Source organism: Coregonus clupeaformis, chromosome 1 (assembly GCF_020615455.1).
Source record: "Coregonus clupeaformis isolate EN_2021a chromosome 1, ASM2061545v1, whole genome shotgun sequence".
NCBI lineage: Eukaryota > Metazoa > Chordata > Actinopteri > Salmoniformes > Salmonidae > Coregonus > Coregonus clupeaformis.
In genome coordinates this window covers 83,689,369-83,714,832 of record NC_059192.1, presented here as the reverse complement: position 1 = coordinate 83,714,832, position 25,464 = coordinate 83,689,369, and the positions used below count along the sequence as shown (strand labels likewise).

At 43.2% G+C, this 25,464-nt stretch overlaps 1 protein-coding gene across 1 annotated transcript in view; it reads right to left on the bottom strand.

Moving 5' to 3' along the window:
* Nucleotides 1–5,097: 5,097 nt before the first annotated feature.
* tspan15 (tetraspanin 15) overlaps nt 5,098–25,464 on the bottom strand; it is a 48,389-nt gene continuing 28,022 nt past the window's right edge. Inside the window, exons 5-8 of the mRNA XM_041888421.2 lie at nt 22,106–22,222; nt 17,263–17,313; nt 16,923–17,039; nt 5,098–6,392 (exon numbers count right to left, since the gene is read on the bottom strand). Of these exons, the coding sequence (XP_041744355.1) occupies nt 6,219–6,392; nt 16,923–17,039; nt 17,263–17,313; nt 22,106–22,222 (459 nt within the window). The 3' untranslated portion in view covers nt 5,098–6,218. The remainder of the gene's footprint in view (nt 6,393–16,922; nt 17,040–17,262; nt 17,314–22,105; nt 22,223–25,464) is intronic.

Genomic DNA, 25,464 nt, shown 5'->3' with positions numbered 1-25,464 from the left:
GACCACAGACCACTTCTCAGTTCCTATGCTTCCTGGCTGATGTTTTGGTCACTTTTGAATGCTGGCGGTGCTTTCACTCTAGTGGTAGCATGAGATGGAGTCTACAACCCACACAAGTGGCTCAGGTAGTGCAGCTCATCCAGGATGGCACATCAATGCGAGCTGTGGCAAGAAGGTTTGCTGTGTCTGTCAGTGTAGTGTCCAGAGCATGGAGGCTCTACCAGGAGACAGGCCAGTACATCAGGAGACGTGGAGGAGGCCGTAGGAGGGCAACAACCCAGCAGCAGGACTGCTACCTCCGCCTTTGTGCAAGGAGGAGCAGGAGGAGCACTGCCAGAGCCCTGCAAAATGACCTCCAGCAGGCCACAAATGTGCATGTGTCTGCTCAAACGGTCAGAAACAGACTCCATGAGGGTGGTATGAGAGCCCGACGTCCACAGGTGGGGGTTGTGCTTACAGCCCAACACCGTGCAGGACGTTTGGCATTTGCCAGAGAACACCAAGATCGGCGAATTCGGCAATGGCGCCCTGTGCTCTTCACAGATGAAAGCAGGTTCACACTGAGCACGTGATAGACGTGACAGAGTCTGGAGACGCCGTGGAGAACGTTCTGCTGCCTGCAACATCCTCCAGCATGACCGGTTTGGCGGTGGGTCAGTCATGGTGTGGGGTGGCATTTCTTTGGGGGGCCACACAGCCCTCCATGTGCTCGCCAGAGGTAGCCTGACTGCCATTAGGTACCGAGATGAGATCCTCAGACCCCTTGTGAGACCATATGCTGGTGCGGTTGGCCCTGGGTTCCTCCTAATGCAAGACAATGCTAGACCTCATGTGGCTGGAGTGTGTCAGCAGTTCCTGCAAGAGGAAGGCATTGATGCTATGGACTGGCCCGCCCGTTCCCCAGACCTGAATCCAATTGAGCACATCTGGGACATCATGTCTCGCTCCATCCACCAACGCCACGTTGCACCACAGACTGTCCAGGAGTTGGCGGATGCTTTAGTCCAGGTCTGGGAGGAGATCCCTCAGGAGACCGTCCGCCACCTCATCAGGAGCATGCCCAGGCGTTGTAGGGAGGTCATACAGGCACGTGGAGGCCACACACACTACTGAGCCTCATTTCGACTTGTTTTAAGGACATTACATCAAAGTTGGATCAGCCTGTAGTGTGGTTTTCCACTTTAATTTTGAGGGTGACTCCAAATCCAGACCTCCATTGGTTGATACATTTGATTTCCATTGATCATGTTTGTGTGATTTTGTTGTCAGCACATTCAACTATGTAAAGAAAAAAGTATTTAATAAGATTATTTCATTCATTCAGATCTAGGATGTGTTATTTTAGTGTTCCCTTAATTTTTTTGAGCAGTGTAGGACACGGGTTGGTAACCTTTCCAGAAGCATGGACCCACCCCGCAAGACTGGGTGACAAGCAACCAGGTAGAACACTGTACATGGAGTGCAGACAGATAAACAATCAATTTGAAATGGCAGATTTGAAATTTGAAATGGCAGATCCAATGTGCACTTTGTCCTAATATCATATGTAGCTTCTACAACAATCACATTTGGTAGCATTGTACTATTTTGGGCCTAAGACAAACACATACAAACTGAAGCAACCGAAGAACGCTGAAAAGGATCTCTTTGCAACCAGATTATGTGCTTAATGTCCTTGGATGTAAATTAACTGCTCTATGGAAATTAATTGTTAAGTTGCTTGAGTGTATGAGTGAGTAAATCCATCAGTTTTACATCTATACATAGGCCAACTAATGCATCCTTTGATGCTTTACAGTAGCCATATCAACACCGCCACAGATTAGAAGAAGATACCTCTTTTAGAACACGTACACCATCAGACAAACATGACAAATGCGATGACTCCACCCAAACTGAGGGAAAAACACTGGCAGCTGCAACACCAGAAGCACCATAGTGTTATCATGAAAAATGGTCCACTCCTGAGATAGGAAATATCACTTATTCATTTATATATTCATTTATATATATAATTTACGTTATTTTTCAAGACTTGACTGGGTATTTACAGTAGTATGACACACACTGAATACTGATTTAAATATGTTAGACATAATTTTAAATGTTTTATGTCCTCTGAACGCCCATCAGTGGTGGTGGGGATAAGGATCCTCCTGACAGTTATGATGAATAGGACCAGGGAAGCAGAGCGGATGAGTGTTGGCTGAAATATATAGGCCACTCCACTACTTACTAATGGGGGGAGATTGTGTTGGTTGCGTTAGCTTGTGGGGGGACAAGAGGCACCCATTCTATAAGAACCACTTAACTCTCCACTGGGCACAGACGTCAGTTCAACGTCTAGTTTTGATTTACATTTGAGTTGTCAACTAACCTGGATTAAAAGTGAAATCAACAAAAAATTCACCATGTCATTAGATTTAGGTGAAACATTTTGTTCCCTTACGTTGATGACTTTTTTCAAATCCAATCAGTTTTCCACATTGAATCAACATCATCAAATTTTTGTTGTTGTTGTTAAAATGACATGGAGATGTTGATTCAACCAGTTTTTGCCCAGTGGGTCTCTATTAGTAATCTGGATGACACAAAGGCTGTATATGTATGAGTGAGTGTATCATCCTTACAGGACACCTCCTCGATTGGGGTGTAAACAACAAAAATATTGTTTGTTCTACCACAGCTGAGGTTGGTTCTATCCTGGGGGCACAGAGCACTATTTCTGAAATGAGCATCCAATTCCCAAGGAGTATCTCTTAAATGTGACAGCACAAGGATAGCTGAAGGGCCCAATTCTTCCTCTGGATAGGTTTTAGCTGCAGGCCATTTTCAGTGGCTAAAACTTACCTCATAAGAATAGAATCTCCTCAGATGCCCGTTGTACAAAATCCAAAAGCTGAGGAAGTTGTTTTTGTATATGAGAAATGTTTCATGTTTTGCTCTTAAATTTGCAGTGTTGCTGGCAGGGCCAAATAATGAAAGGATATCACACATTTGTACAAAGATTGCATTTCAGTTAAGGTTAGCATAAGCGTATCAAATCCCTTTTCGTACATTACGTAACATTCAGTGCCTTCGGAAAGTATTCAGAACCCTTGACTTTTTCCACATTTTATTATGTTACAGCCTTATTCTAAAATGTATTACATTGTTTTTTCCCCCTCATCAATCTATACACAATACCCCATAATGACAAAGCAAAATTAGGTTTTTAGACATTTGTGCAAATGTATTACAAATAAAAAACAGAAATATCACATTTACATAAGTATTCAGACCCTTTACGCAGTACTTTGTTGAAACACCTTTGGCATCAAGTCTTCTTGGGTATGATGCTACAAGCTTGGCACACCTGTATTTGGGGAGTTTCTCCCATTCTTCTCTGCAGATCCTCTCAAGCTATGTCAGGCTGAATGGGGAGCATTGCTGCACAGCTATTTTCAGGTCTCTCCAGAGATGTTCGATCGGGGTCAAGTCCGGGCTCTGGTTGGGACACTCAAGAACATTCAGAGACTCTGACATGCACTGTCAACTGTGGGACCTTATATAGACAGATGTGTGCCTTTCCAAATCATGTCCAATCAATTGCATTTACCACAGGTGGACTCCAATCAACTTGTAGAACCATCTCAAAGATGATCAATGGAAACAGAATGCACCAGAGCTCAATTTCGAATCTCATAGCAAAGGGTCTGAATACTTATGTAAATAAGGTATGTTTTTCATTTTTTTATACATTTGCTAAAATTTCAAAAAAACTGTTTTCGCTTTGTCATTATGGGGTATTGTGTGTAGATTGCTGAGGAAAATGTTTTATTTAATCCACTTTAGAATAAGGCTGTAACGTAACAAAAAGTGGAAAAAGTCAAGGGGTCCCGTGTAGCTCAGTTGGTAGAGCATGGCGTTTGCAACGCCAGGGTTGTGGGTTCGTTTCCCACGGGGTGACAGTATGAAAATGTATGCACTCACTAACTGTAAGTCGCTCTGGATAAGAGCGTCTGCTAAATGACTAAAATGTAAATGTCTGAATACTTTCCGAAGGCACTGTAAATATCAAGTGAAATGATCCTGTTAAGGAGTCAAGTGCTGAATAGTTTCATCACAAGCGATAAAGTACATTGTAGGCATCCTTCATGCGTCATGTAATTGTTTATCTATACTTATGACTATTTCCCCATTGGAGCATTAAAGGTACATAGCATTTTACCCCCAATGTTAAGTGTAAGTGAAGGGTTAAAGCAAAGTGAAAGGCAAGTGAGAGTGAGGGCACTGGAAATTCAAAACAAGCAATGTGCTTTGATTTAGTGAGAGAAAGACCCTGCAAGAATGTCAACACCTATAAAAAGGACAATGCTAACATGATGTCGGCTCAGTCCACAGGGTATATATCTCTGGGGAAAAATGTCAGTATTTTCTCTTATGGAAAACCGAAGGCATCATGGAAAAAATATGTTTGTTGGCTAGTAGACTATTATGGGTTCTGTATTAGAAAGTTGTTTGAAAAGGTAGAAAATGCTGAAGAATAACAATTACAGAAATGTGGTATTTTGGGTGGACTAGGCTCCATGAAAGAGTAAAATATTTACAGCTTCACAGCCGGACACCCTCTGCATGCACAGAAAAACCAGCAGGACAGGAAGAGCAACGAAAAACGCCACTACAGAGGCTGCTCAACATCACTGTAAACATTATTTATTTATTCACCAGATCACTCACTATATAATGTTCAAAAGTATTACAGTGAGCTCACACTTTTTTTAAATGAACAGCATACAAGTACAAATAAAGTTTCATTATAAAAAAAAATTACAAAAGATTTTCAGACAGCACCTTAAAAGTTGGTCACAAATAAATAACTAGTAGCTTTGACTTTGATTAATTTGATGTATTTTGAGTCGAAAATGAGTTTGAAGATAAGTTTGACTTTCTATTGTGTGTTTTATTTTACCTTTATTTAACTAGGCAAATCAGTTAAGAACAAATTCTTATTTACAATGACGGCCTACACCGGCCAAACCCGGACGACACTGCGCCAATTGTGCGCCGCCCTATGGGACTCCCAATCATGGCCGGTTGTGATACAGCCTGGAATCGAACCAAGGGGTCGGTAGTGACGCCTCAAGCACTGAGATGCAGTGCCTTAGACCGCTGTGCCACTCGGGAGCCCAAGTGTGTGGATGGATTCAAATAGGAAGTCATTCATCGTTCTGTCTCAGGAGAACCATCTCATTTAGTCCGTTGCCATGGACACAGGCTGCTGATGGAACTTTGGTCTGAATAAGTATGTTAGCCGTTAAAACCAGGCGTGCAATCCCGTACGATCTCATGCTTTTAACAGGAATACACAATCATTGGCAGGAAGACCAAGCACATGATTCTGTTCTGGGAAGAGTATGAGTGATCATGAGAGCGTAAGAACTCGTCCATCTTGAACACAACTTGAGAGAGGGTCACTAACAGATCCCTCAACACTCACATATTGGAGGTAAATGTCACTGTCTGAGCAAAGTAATACGTGTAGATTTCAAACCATTTAACAGTACAAAATCCTAATAAAAATGTGGGCAACAGACCATGTGCATGTTATACATCATTAACAACTTTGGTATTCCTAACTCCTCAAATTAAGCCACATTGAGTGACTGACTATAAACTTACTGTAAGTTAATTAATATGTTGAACCCATGACATCTACAATGATTCTGAAAATCAACAATTGGATTAAGGCAAGATACCCTCTATAAAATTCCCCATAGGAAATATATCCCTTTGAAAAGCTAAAAATATACACTTTACAGGACTGGTACAATGATGATTAAAATATTGCTATCAAGTTCCTACGAGGGGCTGGCTAGAGCTACAATCTCCATAAATTAAAATTAAAAAGGATTCAATGTTTTTGCTGTGAATCAATAAAAACATAATTTCACCAATTAGGGAAAAAAGCTATTCATAAAAGGCAATATATGTTTCACACAGCACAGGCACATACTGTATACCTTTCCATCCTACTAAAACCTTCATACCTTAACCCCTGAAAAAAAAAGATCCCTGAATTAAACCAATTAAAAGGCATCTGAACAGCGTTGTAAAATTGGAGCTGATAGCTCCAGTGTGTTGGAAGGATGAGGCAGGCAGTGCATGGCTGAATTCTCTCTCTGAGCTCACACAGGTACAGCAGTGTTTTAGGCTGGTTAAATAAAAAGGAGGCACACTCAGTCGATCTCTGGCATGCAAATGAAACATTTGGCCATTCTGCCCTGCTTCTTGGTTGCCCTGAAGCCACCACTGTCCACTGTGTCCAGCAGTCCATCCTGGTAGTGACCATACTCAGCAATGGCATCCTCCACCCGCGTGATGTAGAGCCAGCTAATAATCACGCCAAAGAACTGCAAACATAAGGAGATTCAGAGTTACGGATGGGACATTTGGTCTTGAACTATGGGCTTGGGGAAGATGGCCTTGCTTTAGCAAGCACTAGTTCAATGTATTGTAAGCATATATTGGGGCACTTTGTATCTGCAGTCCATTACTGACCACTGCCTTTTTTTTGGGGGGGGTTCAATAAGTCATGTCACATCATTACTTTTTGTCCTTGATACAAAACACATTTCCAAAACCTTTTAAAAAATTGGCTGAAGCATGCCTTTTCAACCAACAGCACAAACCTGAAACAGACAAGAGCTGCAATGATTTATGAACAGGCAGCCATAGCTTTTGCGGATTCTAGAGCTCAAGCTATGTGCTCTTACTGCCAACAGCCCAAAGAAAATCTGTAGCAAATCACACTGTAGAGTATTTGATTTTACTTTTATCAAGCAGCAACGTGCAAAAAGCATGAAATAATCCATACAGTACATCTGCATCATCTTGAGGTAAAAAGCTCTGGTTAAGAATGTATGAAACAATTACTTTCTTTAAAAAATATCCTTGTGGGTATATGGCATGTTAAAACTATTCAAGTGCTGTAGCCAGCAAGTCAAGTCAACTATGAAGCTATATCATTTTAGTTCCATAACTCATTGACTGAGGGGTCTGAAACTCAGACATAACAGTCTACTCCAAAGGCACTGAACTGATGGCTAATCAAATCTAAGACTCAAAGACCACTTCTACCTTTTCTCGATGGCCTGTTTCAAATTAAAAGTCAGGAAGTATACAAGGTATGTGGGGGGATTCCTCAAATAACTAGATTACATGGACACATTCAATGATTAATCCTATCAGCAAATACAGTGAGGGAAAAACGTATTTAATCCCCTGCTGATTTTGTACGTTTGCCCACTGACAAAGACATGATCAGTCTATAATTTTAAATGGTAGGTTTATTTGAACAGTGAGAGACAGAATAACAACAACAAAATCCAGAAAAACGCATGTCAAAAATGTTATAAATTGATTTGCATTTTAAATGAGGGAAATAAGTATTTGACCCCTCGGCAAAACATGACTTAGTACTTGGTGGCAAAACCCTTGTTGGCAATCACAGAGGTCAGACGTTTCTTGTAGTTGGCCACCAGGTTTGCACACATCTCAGGAGGGATTTTGTCCCATTCTTCTTTGCAGATCTTCTCCAAGTCATTAAGGTTTCGAGGCTGACGTTTGGCAACTCAAACCTTCAGCTCCCTCCACAGATTTTCGATGGGATTAAGGTCTGGAGACTGGCTAGGCCACTCCAGGACCTTAATGTGCTTCTTCTTGAGCCACTCCTTTGTTGCCTTGGCCGTGTGTTTTGGGTCATTGTCATGCTGGAATACCCATCCACGATCCATTTTCAATGCCCTGGCTGAGTGAAGGAGGTTCTCACCCAATATTTGACGGTACATGGCCCCGTCCATCGTCCCTTTGATGCGGTGAAGTTGTCCTGTCCCCTTAGCAGAAAAACACCCCCAAAGCATAATGTTTCCACCTCCATGTTTGACGGTGGGGATGGTGTTCTTGGGGTCATAGGCAGCTGGTGACTATGGTCCCAGCTGCCTTGAGATCATTGACAAGATCCTCCCGTGTAGTTCTGGGCTGATTCCTCACCGTTCTCATGATCATTGCAACTCCACGAGGTGAGATCTTGCATGGAGCCCCAGGCCGAGGGAGATTGACAGTTATTTTGTGTTTCTTCAATTTGCAAATAATTGCACCAACTGTTGTCACCTTCTCACTAAGCTGCTTGGCGATGGTCTTGTAGCCCATTCCAGCCTTGTGTAGGTCTACAATCTTGTCCCTGACATCCTTGGAGAGTTCTTTGGTCTTGGCCATGGTGGAGAGTTTGGAATCTGATTGATTGATTGCTTCTGTGGACAGGTGTCTTTTATACAGGTAACAAACTGAGATTAGGAGCACTCCCTTTAAGAGTGTGCTCCTAATCTCAACTCGTTACCTGTATAAAAGACACCTGGGAGCCAGAAATCTTTCTGATTGAGAGGGGGTCAATGGTCTAAGGCACTGCATCGCAGTGCTAACTGTGCCACTAGAGATCCTGGTTCGAATCCAGGCTCTGTCGCAGCCGGCCGCGACCGGGAGACTCATGGGCGGCGCACAATTGGCCCAGCGTCGTCCAGGGTAGGGGAGGGAATGGCCGGCAGGGATGTAGCTCAGTTGATAGAGCATGGCGTTTGCAACGCCAGGGTTTTGGGTTCGATTCCCACGGGGGGCCAGTATAAAAAAAAAAATGTATTCATTAACTGTAAGTCGCTCTGGATAAGAGCGTCTGCTAAATGACTAAAATGTAAATGTAAAATGCAAATTAATTTATAACATTTTTGACATGCGTTTTTCTGGATTTTTTTGTTGTTATTCTGTCTCTCACTGTTCAAATAAACCTACCATTAAAATGATAGACTGATCATTTCTTTGTCAGTGGGCAAACGTACAAAATCAGCAGGGGATCAAATACTTTTTTCCCTAAATGTGAGCATCAATACCCTCAACTCAATAACCCATGGGATCTCAGTGAGAAACTTCATGACCCATGTCGTTTCTACAACTCACTTTTTCCTTTACGTAGCTTCAGGTGATAGAGATCAACATTTATTCCCAGACACAGGCAGCCACATCTCCTTCCAATCAATGGAGAGGGAGTAGACAACGGTCTAAATTATTTAAAATGGCCAGTCAGAAGACAATCCTTTTGTCTTACTTTACAGCCACATACTGTGAAACACAAAAGCACGAAATATGTCTAAGTCAATACCCTCCAAGTTGTGCTCCCTCCAATGCTACATATTATTCTAAATATGGGGCACCACATACACTGAGTGTACAAAACATTAGGAACACCTGCTCTTTTCATGACAGACTGACCAGGTGAATCCAGGTGAAAGCCATGATCCCTTATTGATGTCACCTGTTAAATCCACTTCAAATCAGTGTAGATGAAGAGACAGGTTAAAGAAGGATTTTTAAGCTTTGAGACAAATGGGACATGAATTGTGTATATGTGCCATTCAGAGGGTGAATGGGAAAGACAAAAGATTTAAGTGCTTTTGAATGGGGTATGGTAGTAGGTGCCAGGCGCACCGGTTTGAGTGTGTCAAGAACTGCAAAGCTGCTCGGTTTTCATGCTCAACAGTTTCCCGTGTGTATCAAGAACGGTCCACCGACCAAAGGACATATAGACAACTTGACACAACTTTAGGAAGCATTGGAGTCAACATGGGCCAACATCCCTGTGGAACACTTTCGACACCTTGTAGAGTCCATGCACCGACGAATTGAGGCTGTTCTGAGGGCAAAAGGGGGTGCAACTCAATATTAGGAAGGTGTTCCTCATGTTTTGTACACAGTGTATATAGAATAAAGAAAGAAAATAATAAAAGCAAAGAGAAGAGAATTAAAAAGGAAAGTACTCCTTCTAGAATATATAATAAAAATTTAAAAAAATCTAATTTGGCAAGGTATGTAATCTGTAGTCAAGAGGTGGGCAAATTAATTGAAGGGTAGGTGATTCATCTGTGGGTCTGTCAAACTATAATGGGAGAAAAATCTATTGACTTGGTTGTAATTTTGTGTGGAGTGTGATGTGACTTTCAAAATAGCCTAGAATACAATTTTTTTATTGAAAAGGGTCTTCAAAAGTCTTCAAAATCTTGCTAGATAACAAATGTATGTTATTTGTATTTATTGTTTTCAGAGGAACAGATTGCATTTAGACACATAATTAACATGTGACATCATTGGCCCTTCACAGTAGACTACAGTCTGTCTGCAACATTTCAAAGACAATTTTCAGTCTTAAAAGAACAATCTCCCTCTTTAAAGATCTACAAGTGTATGACTGTAGCGCTTCATATCCTTTTTTCTACAAGATACAAGTGGTTATATTGTTTATAATTGAACATAGCTAATTAACAGGAAATTATATGGAGCATGTAATGAAGCAAGGCTCTTGGGACCGTTATGGAACACCACCAACTGCAGGAAAAATTAATAAAATATATCTGAATTTATAGTACCTTATTCATCCCAGCTATGGTAGTGGAGCATGGACGTTACAAACAATGAAGCCCTTTAGGCTCCTTTACTCATCAAGGTCACACTTCAACAGCGAGGCTTCAACAGTGAACCTACATGGACAACACAACACATTTCCTCAATGTGTTCAGCCCAAGTCAGTTATTGAGAGGGTTCTTGCTTATGTCCCCCAACTTCCCTCACCCCAAAATGGCCTCGATTAGTTCTCAGCTGTAAGGATAGAGTAAGTAATGCTCTAATCTAGACTCACTACTGGGGAAATACTGCTCTGTCTTTGCCCATCTATAGCAGAACCAGGTAAACAACATAAATCAAAGTGCTGTCTCCCTAGGGAATGACTGCGAATGGGGTGACGTTTCACATAAACCAAATGCCTAATCTTTGCAGTGGAGAAGCATTTATAACTGGGAGGCCCATCAAGCATGCCAAACACACTCATATTCTGAATGGATATAGGTACTCATTAAAACCAGTAACTGAGCTTGATATTGGGAGGAAATGCAGTAGTAGGGTTTACTATTGACATTTACATTTTTAGGTCAAGATTCAATTCAATCAGCGGTAGATCCGCACGCTCTACATATGTCCAGGATTCAAGCCGATCGCTCTTTGGTCGGCTATTCACCTTTTAAAAGGGCAATGTGTCCGCGTTTGCAGAGACCCCATTCATGGGAACATGGCCCTAGACTTTTCATGGTGCTCTTGTGAATCTGTAGGTTTGTGTTGCATATAAGCAACATACACCATTCTAAAGATAGAGTAGTTATGCAGCAGATGGGGGCTCGGCACGCAGTAATGCAATTAACAAAAACATTACACATGCCTGAAAAATGGGTTTAGATTTTTCTACTGCAGATTGATAGAGTGGATTAAAGTTCCAGTTGACATTTTGTGGTGACGATTAAACATGTATTTGTGCCAACAGCGAGAATAACTCAAAAAGCTCATAAGATCTGAGAAACTACTCTCACAGAATTTGAAAGTGTAAATTCAATATTGCACATTTGTCCTGTTTTCCCTTGTCACGGATTCTGCCGAGGCTGCCCCTCCTTGCCCGGGCAGGTTTTGGCGTTCGTCGTCACCGGAGTACTAGCTGCTGCCGATCTATGTTCTATGTTTCTATGTTCTACGTGTTGTGTCAGATTGTTTCACACCTGTTGCCCATCTTGTTATTACTCCGCCCCTATTTAACCCTGTGGCTCCCATTGTGTTCTGTGCGTGTTTGTTGCTTGTACTCGTATGTCATTGGTGAGCGGATTTATTCCTCCCTGCGTGGAGGCTTCTTGTTTCTTTACGAGCTTTAGTAAAGTTACGTTTTTCCCTTGAGTTCTGTGTCCTGCGCCTGACTTCAGTCTACCGCATACACTGACATCGTGACAGAAACACGCACCCCAATGGAGTCAGCAGGAACGACTGTATCTACCGAGACGATGGAGGAACGAGTCCCAACGTCAAGGGACGATCCTCCAGAATCTCGGTGAGACGATGGAACGAGTTTTCCAGATGATGGAGCGATTGGCGAGAGGTGGTATCCCTTCTCCATGTCCAACCACACCACCACCTGCTACACTGGCTACCACTTCGCCACCTGGGTCCAGTGGGATTCGGTTCTCGCTCCCGAGGGCATATGACGGTACACCTGCCGGGTGCCAGGGATTTCTCCTCCAGGTAGAGCTCTACCTGGCCACCATTCACCCGGCGCCCTCGGGATACGAGAGCGTGTCCGCCCTCATCTCCTGTCTATCGGGGAAGGCGCTTGAGTGGGCTAACGCCGAGTGGAGAAATATAGACTCGAGAATTGTCCCCTACGCGGATTTCACCCGCCGCTTCCGGGCGGTATTCGATCATCCACCTGAGGGGAGAGCGGCGGGAGAACGTCTGGTCCACCTAAGACAGGAGATGAGGAGCGTGCAGGAGTTTGCGCTGGAGTTTAAGACTGCAGCAGCCAGCGCGGGATGGATGAGCGGGCCCTTATCGACCACTATCGTTGCAGCTTAAGGGAGGACGTCCGTCGGCAACTGGCCTGCAGGGACACCAATCTCAACCTGGACCAACTGGTGGACATGTCCATCAGGTTGGATAACCTGTTGGCAGCCCGCGGACGTTCTGATGGGGGCCTGTCCATTTCATCTCCCAGCACCTCCGAGCCTACACCTATGGAGCTAGGAGGTGCTGCAGGTAGGGAGACTGGGAGAGAGACTGTCCCCTGCACCAAGTGTGGCCGCAGAGGACACACTGCTGGTCGGTGCAGGGGAGGTTACTCAGGAGGTCGAGGCAGCAGGCAGAGCACTGGTCGACAGTCTCAGGTGAGTAGGCACCCGACTCACCCAGAGTTCCCTGTTGCTAATATGTGTATCGACATTATGTTTCCAGAATTTTCTCCTCATTCCCAGCATAAGGCGCTAGTAGATTCAGGCGCGGCTGGGAATTTTATTGATCGCCAGTATGCACGTAGCCTAGGGATTCCCACAGTGTCTGTTGATAAACCTTTCCATGTTCACGCATTAGATAGTCGCCCGTTAGGGTCAGGCATAATCAGGGAGGTCACCGCTCCTCTGCTGATGATGACGCAGGGGGGTCATGAGGAGAGGATTAGCCTCTATCTGATTGATTCTCCTGCGCATCCTGTGGTGTTGGGACTTCCCTGGTTAGCCATTCATGACCCCACTATTTCATGGCAACAGAGGGCTCTCAAGGGATGGTCCAGTCAGTGTTCAGGGAGGTGTTTAGGAGTTTCCTTGGGGGCAACTTCGGTGGAAAGTTCAAACCAGGTTTCCACCATGCACATTCCATCCGAGTATGCCGATTTGGCTATCGTCTTCAGCAAAAAGAGGGCGACGAAATTACCACCCCATCGTCCGGGGGATTGTGCGATAAATCTCCAGGTAGGAGCTGCACTTCCCCGGAGTCACGTGTATCCTTTGTCTCAGGAGGAGAAGGCGGCTATGGCGACATATGTCACCGAATCTCTGAGGCAGGGATACATTCGGCCATCCACTTCACCCGTTTCCTCGAGTTTCTTTTTTGTGAAGAAGAAAGATGGTGGGTTACGCCCGTGCATTGATTACCGTGGCCTAAATCAGATTACCATCAAGTACAGCTATCCATTACCTCTAATAGCTAGTATGACGGAATCATTGCACGGGGCACGCTTGTTCACAAAATTGGATCTCAGGAGCGCGTACAACCTAGTGCGTATCCGTGAGGGAGATGAGTGGAAGACGGCATTTAGCACCACCTCTGGACATTTTGAGTATCTGGTCATGCCATAAGGGTTAATGAATGCTCCTTCAGTTTTCCAATCATTTGTGGATGAGATTTTCAGGGACCTGCACGGACAAGGGGTAGTGGTGTATATTGATGACATCCTTATATACTCCGCTACACGTGCCGAGCATGTGTCCCTGGTGCGTAAGGTGCTTGGAAGACTGTTGGAGCATGACCTGTATGCTAAGGCAGAGAAATGCCTGTTCTTCCAGGAGTCCATCTCTTTCTTGGGGTACCATATGTCTGCCTGCGTCAGGGGTGAGGATGGAGAGTGACCGCATTTCGGCCGTGCGTAATTGGGCGACTCCAACCACGGTAAAGGAGGTGCAGCGATTTTGGGGTTTTGCTAATTACTACCGGAGATTTATCCGGGGCTTTGGTCAGGTAGCAGCTCCCATTACCTCGTTACTGAAGGGGGGGCCGGTGCGTCTGCAGTGGTCAGCGGAGGCGGACCGGGCTTTTAATCGTTTGAAGGACCTGTTTACCTCGGCTCCAGTGCTGGCTCATCCGGACCCCTCTTTAGCCTTCACGGTTGAGGTGGATGCGTCCGAGGCTGGAATAGGCGCTGTACTGTCTCAGCGCTCGGGTATGCCACCTAAACTCCGCCCCTGTGCCTTCTTTTCGAAGAAGCTCAGCCCGGCGGAGTGCAACTATGATGTGGGGGACCGGGAGCTGTTGGCTGTGGTCGAAGCTCTGAAAGCGTGGAGACATTGGCTTGAGGGGGCTAAACACCCTTTTCTCATTTTGACTGATCACCGTAATCTGGAGTACATCCGGGCAGCGAGGAGGTTAAACCCTCGCCAGGCAAGGTGGTCCATGTATCTCACCCGTTTTGTTTTCACCCTTTCTTACAGGCCAGGTTCCCAGAACGCTAAGGCAGATGCTCTGTCCCGACTGTATGACTCGGAGGGGAATTCCGTGGAGCCCACTCTCATACTTCCGGCGTCGTGTCTGGTGGCACCGGTGGTGTGGGAGGTTGACGCGGAGATCGAGCGGGCGTTGCGCAGCGAACCCACTCCTCCCCAGTGTCCAGAGGGTCGTGTGTACGTACCGCTTGATGTTCGCGATCGGTTGATCTATTGGGCTCACACGTCACCCTCCTCTGGTCATCCTGGTATCGGTCGGACCGTGCACTGTCTTAGTGAGAAGTACTGGTGGCCCACCTTAGCTAAGGACGTGAGGGTTTATGTTTCCTCCTGCTCGGTGTGCGCCCAGTGTAAGGCTCCTAGACACCTGCCCAGAGGGAAATTGCAACCTCTACCCGTTCCACAACGACCATGGTCCCACCTATCGGTGGACTTCGTGACGGATCTTCCCCCCTCACAAGGGAACACCACGATCCTGGTTGTTGTGGATCGGTTTTCTAAGTCCTGCCGCCTCATTCCGCTGCCCGGCCTCCCTACGGCCCTACAAACAGCTGAGGCCCTATTTACACACGTCTTCCGGCACTACGGGGTGCCTGAGGATATAGTGTCTGATCGGGGTTCCCAGTTCACCTCTAGGGTTTGGAGGGCGTTCATGGAACGTCTGGGAGTCTTGGTCAGTCTGACCTCAGGATTTCACCCCGAGAGTAACGGGCAGGTGGAGAGAGTTAACCAGGAGGTGGGTAGGTTTCTGAGGTCGTATTGCCAGGACCAGCGGGGGGAGTGGTCGGTTTACCTCCCCTGGGCAGAGATAGCCCAGAACTCCATCCGCCACTCCTCCACTAACCTTTCTCCATTCCAATGTGTATTAGGTTATCAGCCGGTCCTGGCACCTTGGCATCAGAGCCAGATCGAGGCACCTGCGGTGGACGAGTGGTTTCGGCGCTCGCAGGAGACCTGGAACGCTGCCCATGTACGTCTGCAGCGGGCCATCAGGCGGCAAAAGGCGAGCGCCGACCGCCACTGCAGTGAGGCCCCGGTGTATGCACCGGGGGACCGGGTCTGGCTCTCGACCCGAAACCTGCCCCTTCGCCTGCCCTGCCGAAAACTGGGTCGGCGGTTTGTGGGGCCATTCAAAGTCCTGAGGAGATTGAACAAGGTTTGTTATAGGTTACAACTTCCTACTAATTATCGTATTAACCCCTCGTTCCATGTTCCATGTGTCTCTCCTCAGGCCGGTGGTAGCTGGTCCACTCCAGGAGTCGGAGATACAGGAGGTTCCTCCGCCCCCGCTGGACATCGAGGGGGCACCGGCGTACTCGGTTCGGTCCATATTGGATTCGAGGCGTCGGGTGGGAGGGGTATATTGGATTCGAGGCGCCCACTGCAGTATCTCGTGGAGTGGGAGGGGTACGGTCCGGAGGAACGGTGCTGGGTTCCTAGGAGGGATATCCTCGATCCATCCATGTTGAGGGATTACCACCGCAATCATCCCACTCGCCCCGCGCCGCGTCCTCCTGGCCGTCCCCGAGGGGGGGTACTGTCACGGATTCTGCCGAGGCTGCCCCTCCTTGCCCGGGCAGGTTTCGGCGTTCGTCGTCACCGGAGTACTAGCTGCTGCCGATCTATGTTCTATGTTTCTATGTTCTACCTGTTGTGTCAGATTGTTTCACACCTATTGCCCATCTTGTTATTACTCCGCCCCTATTTAACCCTGTGGCTCCCATTGTGTTCTGTGCGTGTTTGTTGCTTGTACTCGTATGTCATTGGTGAGCGGATTTATTCATCCCTGCGTGGCTTCTTGTTTCTTTACGAGCTTTAGTAAAGTTACGTTTTTCCCTTGAGTTCTGTGTCCTGCGCCTGACTTCAGTCTACCGCATACACCGACATCGTGACATCCCTCTGTGCTTGATAAGATGGACATGGAATTGGAAACCAATAGAAAGTGTCCAATGTGCCAATTAATGATTCGTTCTGAGAGGCAGAATTTATAACGCGATAAGCAAACATTTGTAGGGGCTTCCACTGCAAGCTGTGACTGGGAAGATGCATCATCCTCTCTAGCTAAGATATACAACCAAAACATTTTTATGTGAATTCCTGAATCAAACAGGAAAGATCTCACAATATAACTGCATAATTTCCAGCCCCCACCCCCCATAAAATGAGTTTTTAAACCATTATGTGGAAACCAGTACCTGCCTCCTGCTACAGCCATTAACCAAAGTGCTGTGCCCACAACATTTATGTGTGAATCATTACTTGTGTATTGTTGGTGGACATCAGATGTCAGTCTAAAATGGCATGGTGATTAACTCTTACCTGGGGGAATAAGATGCCAAGCAGCAAGCCAGACATTATCTTATAGTTATCCATGAACCAGATGAAGACAGCATCAGTACAACCTCTGATGTAGATGACGTTCTGCAAGGCCAGCCTCTAAGCAGGAGGGACAACATGTACACGATATACATTTAAATGGCAGGCAAATCCATATGACTGATGTGTGTGATATAATCTTTTATACATATGTGATAAATAAAATATGAATTAGAAACTTGTTACTGGTCTGCACTGTCCCTCTGTATGACATCAGCAAACATCAATTTCCTATTTAGACTGTGAGAGACATTGAGACACCATTTTGTTCAGCGTGTCTTACCTCTTTGTCAAGGACCTTATATCCACATAGTGTGTTGGCAACTTCATTAGGCTGAAAAGGAGGAACATAATACTAAGTAAAAGTGATGTAACATATTTGACCACATTACTAGCAGGTTACACAAGCATATTTGAAGTTAAGATACATCCCTTGATGAGGATTATTCAAATAATTAATGATAATGAGGAATCTTCTCTACAATGTCCACCTGATTTTCTAAAATAGAAAATCAAATAGCTTGTTTTGAAAGTACATTTATTTCTGTAGGCATGAAAAGTTGTGGAAAAGTTAATAAAATGTATAAACTTGGGAACCCTGTGACTGGTATCTTCTAAAACTGGTGGTAGAAATATTAGATCTCAAGTCAAAAAGGTTGGGCACCCCTGGTCTAGTTTAACTATTTTAGAAGTTTGGCCCTTGGCTAGTGAAAGTCCAGCTAATAGCCACATAGACGTTATCGCTCAGAGAGAGCGAGATCACAATCAGTCCCAACATTCGGGAATGGATATGTAGGCTAATATCCAGCCTAAGATCATGCTCAAAAGAGCAACCAATAAATATACTTCAGTATGTTTAAAAATATGTTAAATATTAGCTAAGACTTCAATTAAAATATTAGTAAGCAATGTGAAAGAATGCTCCAAGTCTTACCTCATATTTGAAAGAAAAGGCATATTGGAACAAGTTGACAAACATTGCTAAAATCCCGGCTTTGCCCCCCAGGATCCCCATTATTTATTAAGGAGCAAACAGTAGACCGTGATAAGTGAGGGAAAACACACAACACATCAATACAGTCCTGAATTACCCACACCAGGGAAATCTACTTGCTTCAGCTTGGGTGGTTCACAGCAGAGATGGAGCACCTTGTGCAAAACTGACATGGTAAAAAGCTCTACAAGTTTTAAACCAAACAGACACCCAACTCTCTTTTCATAGACAAAATGATACTGTAAGAAGTTGTCCATTCTATTTTAGTTGAATTAATTCCACTTGAATGATAAGGTATATATATATTATTCAGGGTATTTTGACAGAGAGCAACAGTGCATGTTCAGAAAACAAAAATAGAAGTCTTTCAAACTTTTTATTCAATATTGACAGCTACCAAAAGGGAGAACATGTGATGTGCATTTTGACAGGCATAAAGAAAAACTGGAACCTTAGGGAAGTTGCTGAGTAGAGGCACTTGAAATTTCAATAGACATAAATAGTTTTAAACAAAAAGAGCTAAGACAGACATATTTTTATTCCATTCAGAGACCGGATTTTAATTGTGAACAAACATTTATATGAAGCCTTGTGAGGTGTCAATATCTGGAGTTTAGGAGATAAGCGAATACATTCAGCCAGGTGGGATCCCTAAAGGTTATCTGCTGCTATATCTCAAATCCCAGCGACTATATGTTGAAAATCATGAGCTTGAAAGAGAGCATGCCTCTCTCATTTTCAATTGCTATTTCTACCAATCAGGTTAAAAATTGAAATCTTTGAGATGACATATGACAAAAAGGTTTGCATGCCCATAATCAGATTAATAAATAGTATTTTTTACCTTGCCATTTAAAAATCAGGACAACATATTAGGATTCAGAGCCAGATCCTCCTACAGCGGCATGCCAGCACAAGACCCCATCCCTATATGCCTTGGAGGATGTTATCTTTGTACCTGGTTGCCAGTTCTGCTGAGTGACACCCTGTCTGGCCAGCTGTGCTCTCAGAGAGAGATAGAGGAGAGAGAGGATGGTAAAGGCTCACATCCACAGAAATAACTCACAAAGCATGCGGCCTCTGTCATGCTGATCGATTGATTGTGTGCAACTTACTTACAAATTCAGTTACTTTTTCTCAGCAAATTAATAACGCAAAATGTTTCACTGTCAGATTTGTAGATGATCAGAGTTCACCACATTCACCTTTTCAATAAATGTTCCCATTTAGCTATGATACATAACTACATCATAGCTCCATGATATTGATTAACGAATATCACCATTAGCCTTTTTCCCCATGTGCAATGTTTCTGGCAATGGTTGATGACATAAAAAAATTAAAAAAGATGACCTCCTGCCGAAATCCATCACCATCTGTCAAATTGGCACCTGCCAACAACTTTTCCATTCCACTGGGAAAGTCGGATGATAAGTATTGCAAGCTGTTACACACTCACAGAACATTTGGTACTGGTTGATGCTTGGCAATTGTGTCCCTCACCTTTGCAACCATGACAAACACCAAAATGACAAAGTTACACATCATACATGTTTATATTTATAATGAACTGTTTATCAATGATAAAACATACTGCAAAACTCCTATTTTTATGCATTGTATAAAGTACTAAGGGCAAGCAAATTGGCTTGTCCCAGTAGTGATGAGTTGAGGTGTAGTGACATGTTTGGGGATTTAGCGATGTATATAATTTTGAAACCTTTTTTTTTTTTTTTTTTTACACAAATATATGTAATTGGTATTACTGCCTTGAAAATCACTCATTACAAAGATATAGTTCCTTTGGAAAGTATTCACACCCCTTGACGTTTTTCAAATTTTGTTGTGTTACGAAGTGGGATTAAAATGGGTTCGATTGCCTGGGTTAGGGGAGGGTTTGGTCGGGGGGGGGGGTTTTACTTGGCTTATCGCGCTCTAGCGACTCCTTGTGGCGGGCCAGATGCCTGCAGGCTGACTTCGGTCGTCAGTTGAACAGTGTTTCCTCCGACACATTGGTGCAGCTGGCTTCCGGGTTAAGCAAACAAGTATTAAGAAGCGTGGCTTGGCGGGTCATGTTTCGGAGGATGCATTCCTTGACCTTCGCCTCTCCCGAGCCCGTTGGGGAGTTGCAGCGATGAGACAAGATCGTAATCATGAAATTGGGGAGAAAAGGGGGGTAAAAAAGTAGACTTTTTTTTTTTTTTGTCAACGACCTTCACAAAATACTATGTAAATGTCAAAGTGGAAGAAAAATTGCTTGTGTGTGTAGGTGGTGGTGAAGGGTGACACGTAAAAACATTCTAACATTTGTAAAATAAAATAAAAAACACTGAGTATACAAAGCATTAAGAACACCTGCTCTTTCCATGACATAGATGGACCAGGTGAATCCAGGTGAAAGCTATGATCCCTTCTTGATGTCACTTGTTAAATCCACTTCAAAATCAGTGTAGATGAAGGGGAGGAGACAGGTTAAAGAAGGATTTTCAAGTCTTGAGACAATTGAGAAATGTGTTGTGTATGTGTGCCATTCAAAGGGTGAATGGGCAAGACAAAATATTTAAGTGCCTTTGAAGTAAGTGCCTTGGTAGTAGGTGCCATGTGCACCGGGTTGTATTGCACACAGTGAGTCCCTGTACTTATTTAGGTTTGCCATAAAGTGGTTGAATACTCATTTTTAATTAATTTGTAAACATTTCTAAAAACATAATTACACTTTGACATTATGGGGTATTATTTGTAGGCCAGTGACATGATATCTAAATGTAATCCATGTTAAAATTCAGGCTGTAACAACAAAATGTGGAAAAAGTCAAGGAGTGTGAAATACTTTCTGAAGGCACTATACAAGGACCTTGAGCATTCCCACCAGTGGAGGGGTCTATAACAAAATACAATTATGAGTTAATCACAACCTTTTAAATTTGAGGATTCCATTGATCATTTCATGTGTCTATATAAAAAGTGTCATTGGTGTTACTCAATTTATATGAAAGGAAATTACATTGTTAGCAAAATGACTAATCGCTGGATTTTTAAAGGGTTATCGACCTTAGATCTGTGGCTTCCATTTACGAAAATCCTCAATTACCTATGTTATTGGTGTTACTACTCCTACTGGTGGCACAATGTTATCAAAAACGATTTAAAGTCATTCAGTTGTCATATTAATTGACTTGGAATGTAAGGGGGAAAATGTTGTGTTCATTTTCCCTGTAATGCCCAAATGCAACCACAATTCAAAAACGACCCTACTGTTATATTTAGAGATCAGAACACGGAGGGGAACAAATATGGCATAGGAGGCATCTAGAGATAAACAAACAGAGCTGTACTAATTCGTTTTCAACAAGTACGCAAATTTGTTAGGGGACACAAAGTGTTGTCATGGATGTGGTCTCTAATTTACATTTTAGTCATTTAGCAGACGCTCTTATCCAGAGCGACTTACAGGAGCAATTAGGGTTAAGTGCCTTGCTCAAGGGCACATCGACAGATTTTTCACCTAGTCGGCTCGGGGATTAGAACCAGCGACCTTTCGGTTACTGGCACTACGCTCTTAACCACTAAGCTACCTGCCGCCCCGGGTAATCAACCATTCTCTGCTGAAACAATACAATGCTAAACTGTTCAGTTATGAGTGCAAATAACCAGAATTGGTTGTACATTTCCATGTTTCTTGTCAGACAAATGGGAACTTGTGTGATCTTCCCAACCAGAGATTTTTTCAGTACAAAGAAACTAAGAAAAAGACAAAGTCTGACATTTGGAGACAATAGTAGCCTCGAGGTTAGCGAGTCGGACCAATAAGAGGAAGGTTGTCGGTTTGAATCACAGGGCTAACGTGTAAAAGCAGGCTGGAGTGAACTGCAGCCGGAGGGTTGCTGGCATCATTATCCCCTACGCTACCTACTGCCGTTTTGCCCTAGAGCAAGAAACTTAAACCCCAACTGCTCCAGAGTCCCTGTTCTGCTGAGCTGACCCTGTGCTGCTCCCAGCCTGTCATGTGTGTGGGGTGTTGGGTTGGGTACTGTGACAGCAAAACATTTTTTGGGGAATTTGCCTTCAAATTTATTTAAATAAAGATCTATTTATTTGCATCATGAGCTCTCAATGGAAGAGCAGCACAGACCTTGTTTTCGAGGCAGCAGGTGTAAGGCACTCCACAAGCCAGCGGTCCAGGAGCTGTACAGTTATGGTACATGTTCACTTCCCAGTCTTTGTACTCCTGCCCTCCACAACACTTGAACTGTAAAGAACAGACAGAGAAAGCACAGGACAGACATAAATAGCTGTATTAATAAATCAAAACATTTACAGAATGGTATACAGCATTATGAAAAGCCTTGATTCCTCTTTAAAACACATAACTTTAAAGGCTTATTTAAACCCTTTATGCCTACACAGATACGCATCGTTTTAATGAATTCATCCTATACAAAAGCTTTTTAACAGGTCCTTACATCAGGCACAAAATGTGGCATAACCCCATTGTCAACCTTTAGCATGCCATTTGCTTACATGATTTGTGAAGCATAGACTATGAAGGCCTTATAAAGGGTTTATGAACATTTTATAAAGTCTTTCAAATAGTTTATCATTTGAGCTTCAAGTACATTTTCTAACTCTTTTGGTCTAGTACAGCAAGGTTGTTTACATGTTGAGCTTTTGTATTAGCATAAAACACAATTTAGGTTCAAAGGAAGTGTTTCGCAAGACTATAATTCAAAGGAACTGTGAATCTGCTTTGTCTTCAAAGCAAAGATCTGAAAAGGCTCTTAAAACACCTAGAGCCATTGCTAGTAATTACTCCAATTACCTGTATAGGATTCTCTGTAAGTTTTAAGTATACTATTTCAGAAGCTATAGCATTATAATTTGGTCATTTAGAATCCTGTAAAGTTTCAGTAAAGGGATCAAAATTAAAACGATTATTTAGAATGTGCCGAGGTACAGGTAACTGCCAAAGTAAAGGAAACATCATTTACCCAAGTGTTTGTTTATTTTGGCAGTTACATGCAATTTCCAACTTCTGTGACTTGGTAAAAAATCTAGATTGTAAATCAATATTTTTGGAAAATCAGGTAATCTTTAGCCATTAACAAATGTATTCCTGAAGAAAACACACAAACAAAACATGGATGTGATGACGATATGTACTGAACAAAAATGTAAAAACGCAACAATTTCAAAGATTTTACTGAGTTACAGTTCATATATGGAAAACAGTCAATTGAAATAAATTCATTAGGCCCTAATCTATGGATTTCACATGACTGGGCAGGGGCGCAGCCACGGGTGGGCACTGGCCCACCCACTTGAGCCAGGCCCACCCACTGGGGAGCCAGGCCCAGCCAATCAGAATATGTTTTCCCCCACAAAAGGGCTTTATTACAGACAGAAAACGACATTGGAGGCAGCTTATAGTAGAGAAATTAACTAAATTATCTGGCAACAGCTCTGGTGGACATTCCTGTAGTCAGCATGTCAATTGCACACTCCCTCAAACCTTGAGACATCTGTGGCATTGTGTTGTGTGACAAAACTGCACATTTTAGAGTGGCCTTTTATTGTCCCCACCACAAGGTGCACCTGTGTAATGATCATGCTGTTTAATCAGCTTCTTGATATGCCACACCTGTCAGGTGGATGGATTATCTTGGCAAAGAGAAATGCTCACTAACAGGGATGTAAACACATTTCTGCACAACATTTGAGATAAATGTTAATGTCTGGGATCTTTTATTTCAGCTCATGAAACATGGGACCAACACTTTACATGTTGCGTTTATATTTTTGTTCAGTATAGAACTAATGAGTTGTAGTGGCTCTGACATTATTGAGTTACAAGAACATGAGGGAGAGAGATCTTGTGTGTGCTTAGGGAGATTAGCAAGTAACCTTTTCTCCAGCAGCTCATATAAGCACTATGTACCAATTCATGGTTCACCACAGAGACCAAGTATTCCAGTTCAGACTTTCATCAGAGTAAGAACTAACCCAAGCCAAAGCATTACTAGGCCTACTCTAGAGATCAATAACCAAATACTGGCCTGTGTTAAATGTTAAATGTCCGTTTTAAAACACATTGGACACACACACAAAACCTAGAGGCCAAATATACGAGCCAGAAATCAGAGGCTTGAGATGTGTGTATCCATTTGAGTCCTATTAAAATATCCTGCTATAATTACAGTCCTTAATAAATACATACAAATGTAATGACTTGGAATAGCAGAGACCTTTGCTTAAAAGCGTAAAGACCGGCATTGAACATTCGCAAATGTTTTGCATGTGGCTGAAAATCCATGCATGAAGTGAACGTTTTTATATGAACACAATTACAGATGTCTCAATCCAGTGGCAGAATGTAATGTATCCCTAAAAAGCTGTGCCTCTGACGCCACTAAAACCATAATGAAAGAAATCCTATTGTGCACAATACATACCGTTCCCCCTCATAGAACCTACTTCCAGCTGAGTGCTCACTTCGAGAGCCAGTCTCCAACTTGGCTGGCGAAACGCCACAGAGTTAAAAGCAAACAGAACTACTTCCTTTTAAAAATATGGTATAATCTGATGCAGTTTAACATCTGACCATAAAGCAGCACTTAAGAAAAATAATCTAAGAAAACCCTGTCAAAGTCCCTTAGGCTAGGTCTAATATATAATGCTAGTTAAGAGCTAGCACACAGTTGTGGTTACACACAAAATCGAATTCACTAGTAAGTTTAGAAACAGTTTTCATTTCTATTGATCTGGAAGGGTTTTCAAAGCTATAAAAAAAAAAGGGGACAGCAGCACTTGATGGAGTTGTATTTATCTACTTCCTTCTATCAACAAGTCCAAACTAACACAACTACCTTCCTCAGTGGGTATTTTCAAAGCTCCTGTTCGATGTGCTTCAGGATGTGTCAAAACACATCACAGTTGGAGAGAATCGAGGCGGTACGTTCTTTTTTTGGGAGACAGACAAAGCTGTCCTCCAACATTCAGAGTCCCAATTTACAAGTAGTTATTTCTTTCAACATTTTCCATTCTACAAACAGCTTTGTGTTGCTTGTGGTGAGTATAATGCTATAAATAAAGCCCAATATACAGTGTTTGACATATACAGTGTCGTGAAAAAGTATGTGCCACCTTTCTGATTTTCTCTGTTCTTGCATATTTTTGATACTGAATGTTGTAAGATCTTCAACCAAAACCTAATATTAGGTAAAGGGAACCGGAGTTTACAAATAACAACAAAATATATGTATTTATTGAATTAACAAAGTTATGCAACACCCAATTCCCCTGTGTGAAAAAGTAATTGCCCCCTTACACTCAATAACTGGTTGTACCACCTTTAGCTGCAATGACTGCAACCAACTGCTTCCTGTAGTTGTTGATCAGTCTCTCACATCGCTGTGGCGATACCCAGCTCATCCAAAAAGTTGACTCAAATTTGCCAAAAAGCACCTGGAAGCACCTTGATGATCATCAAGACTC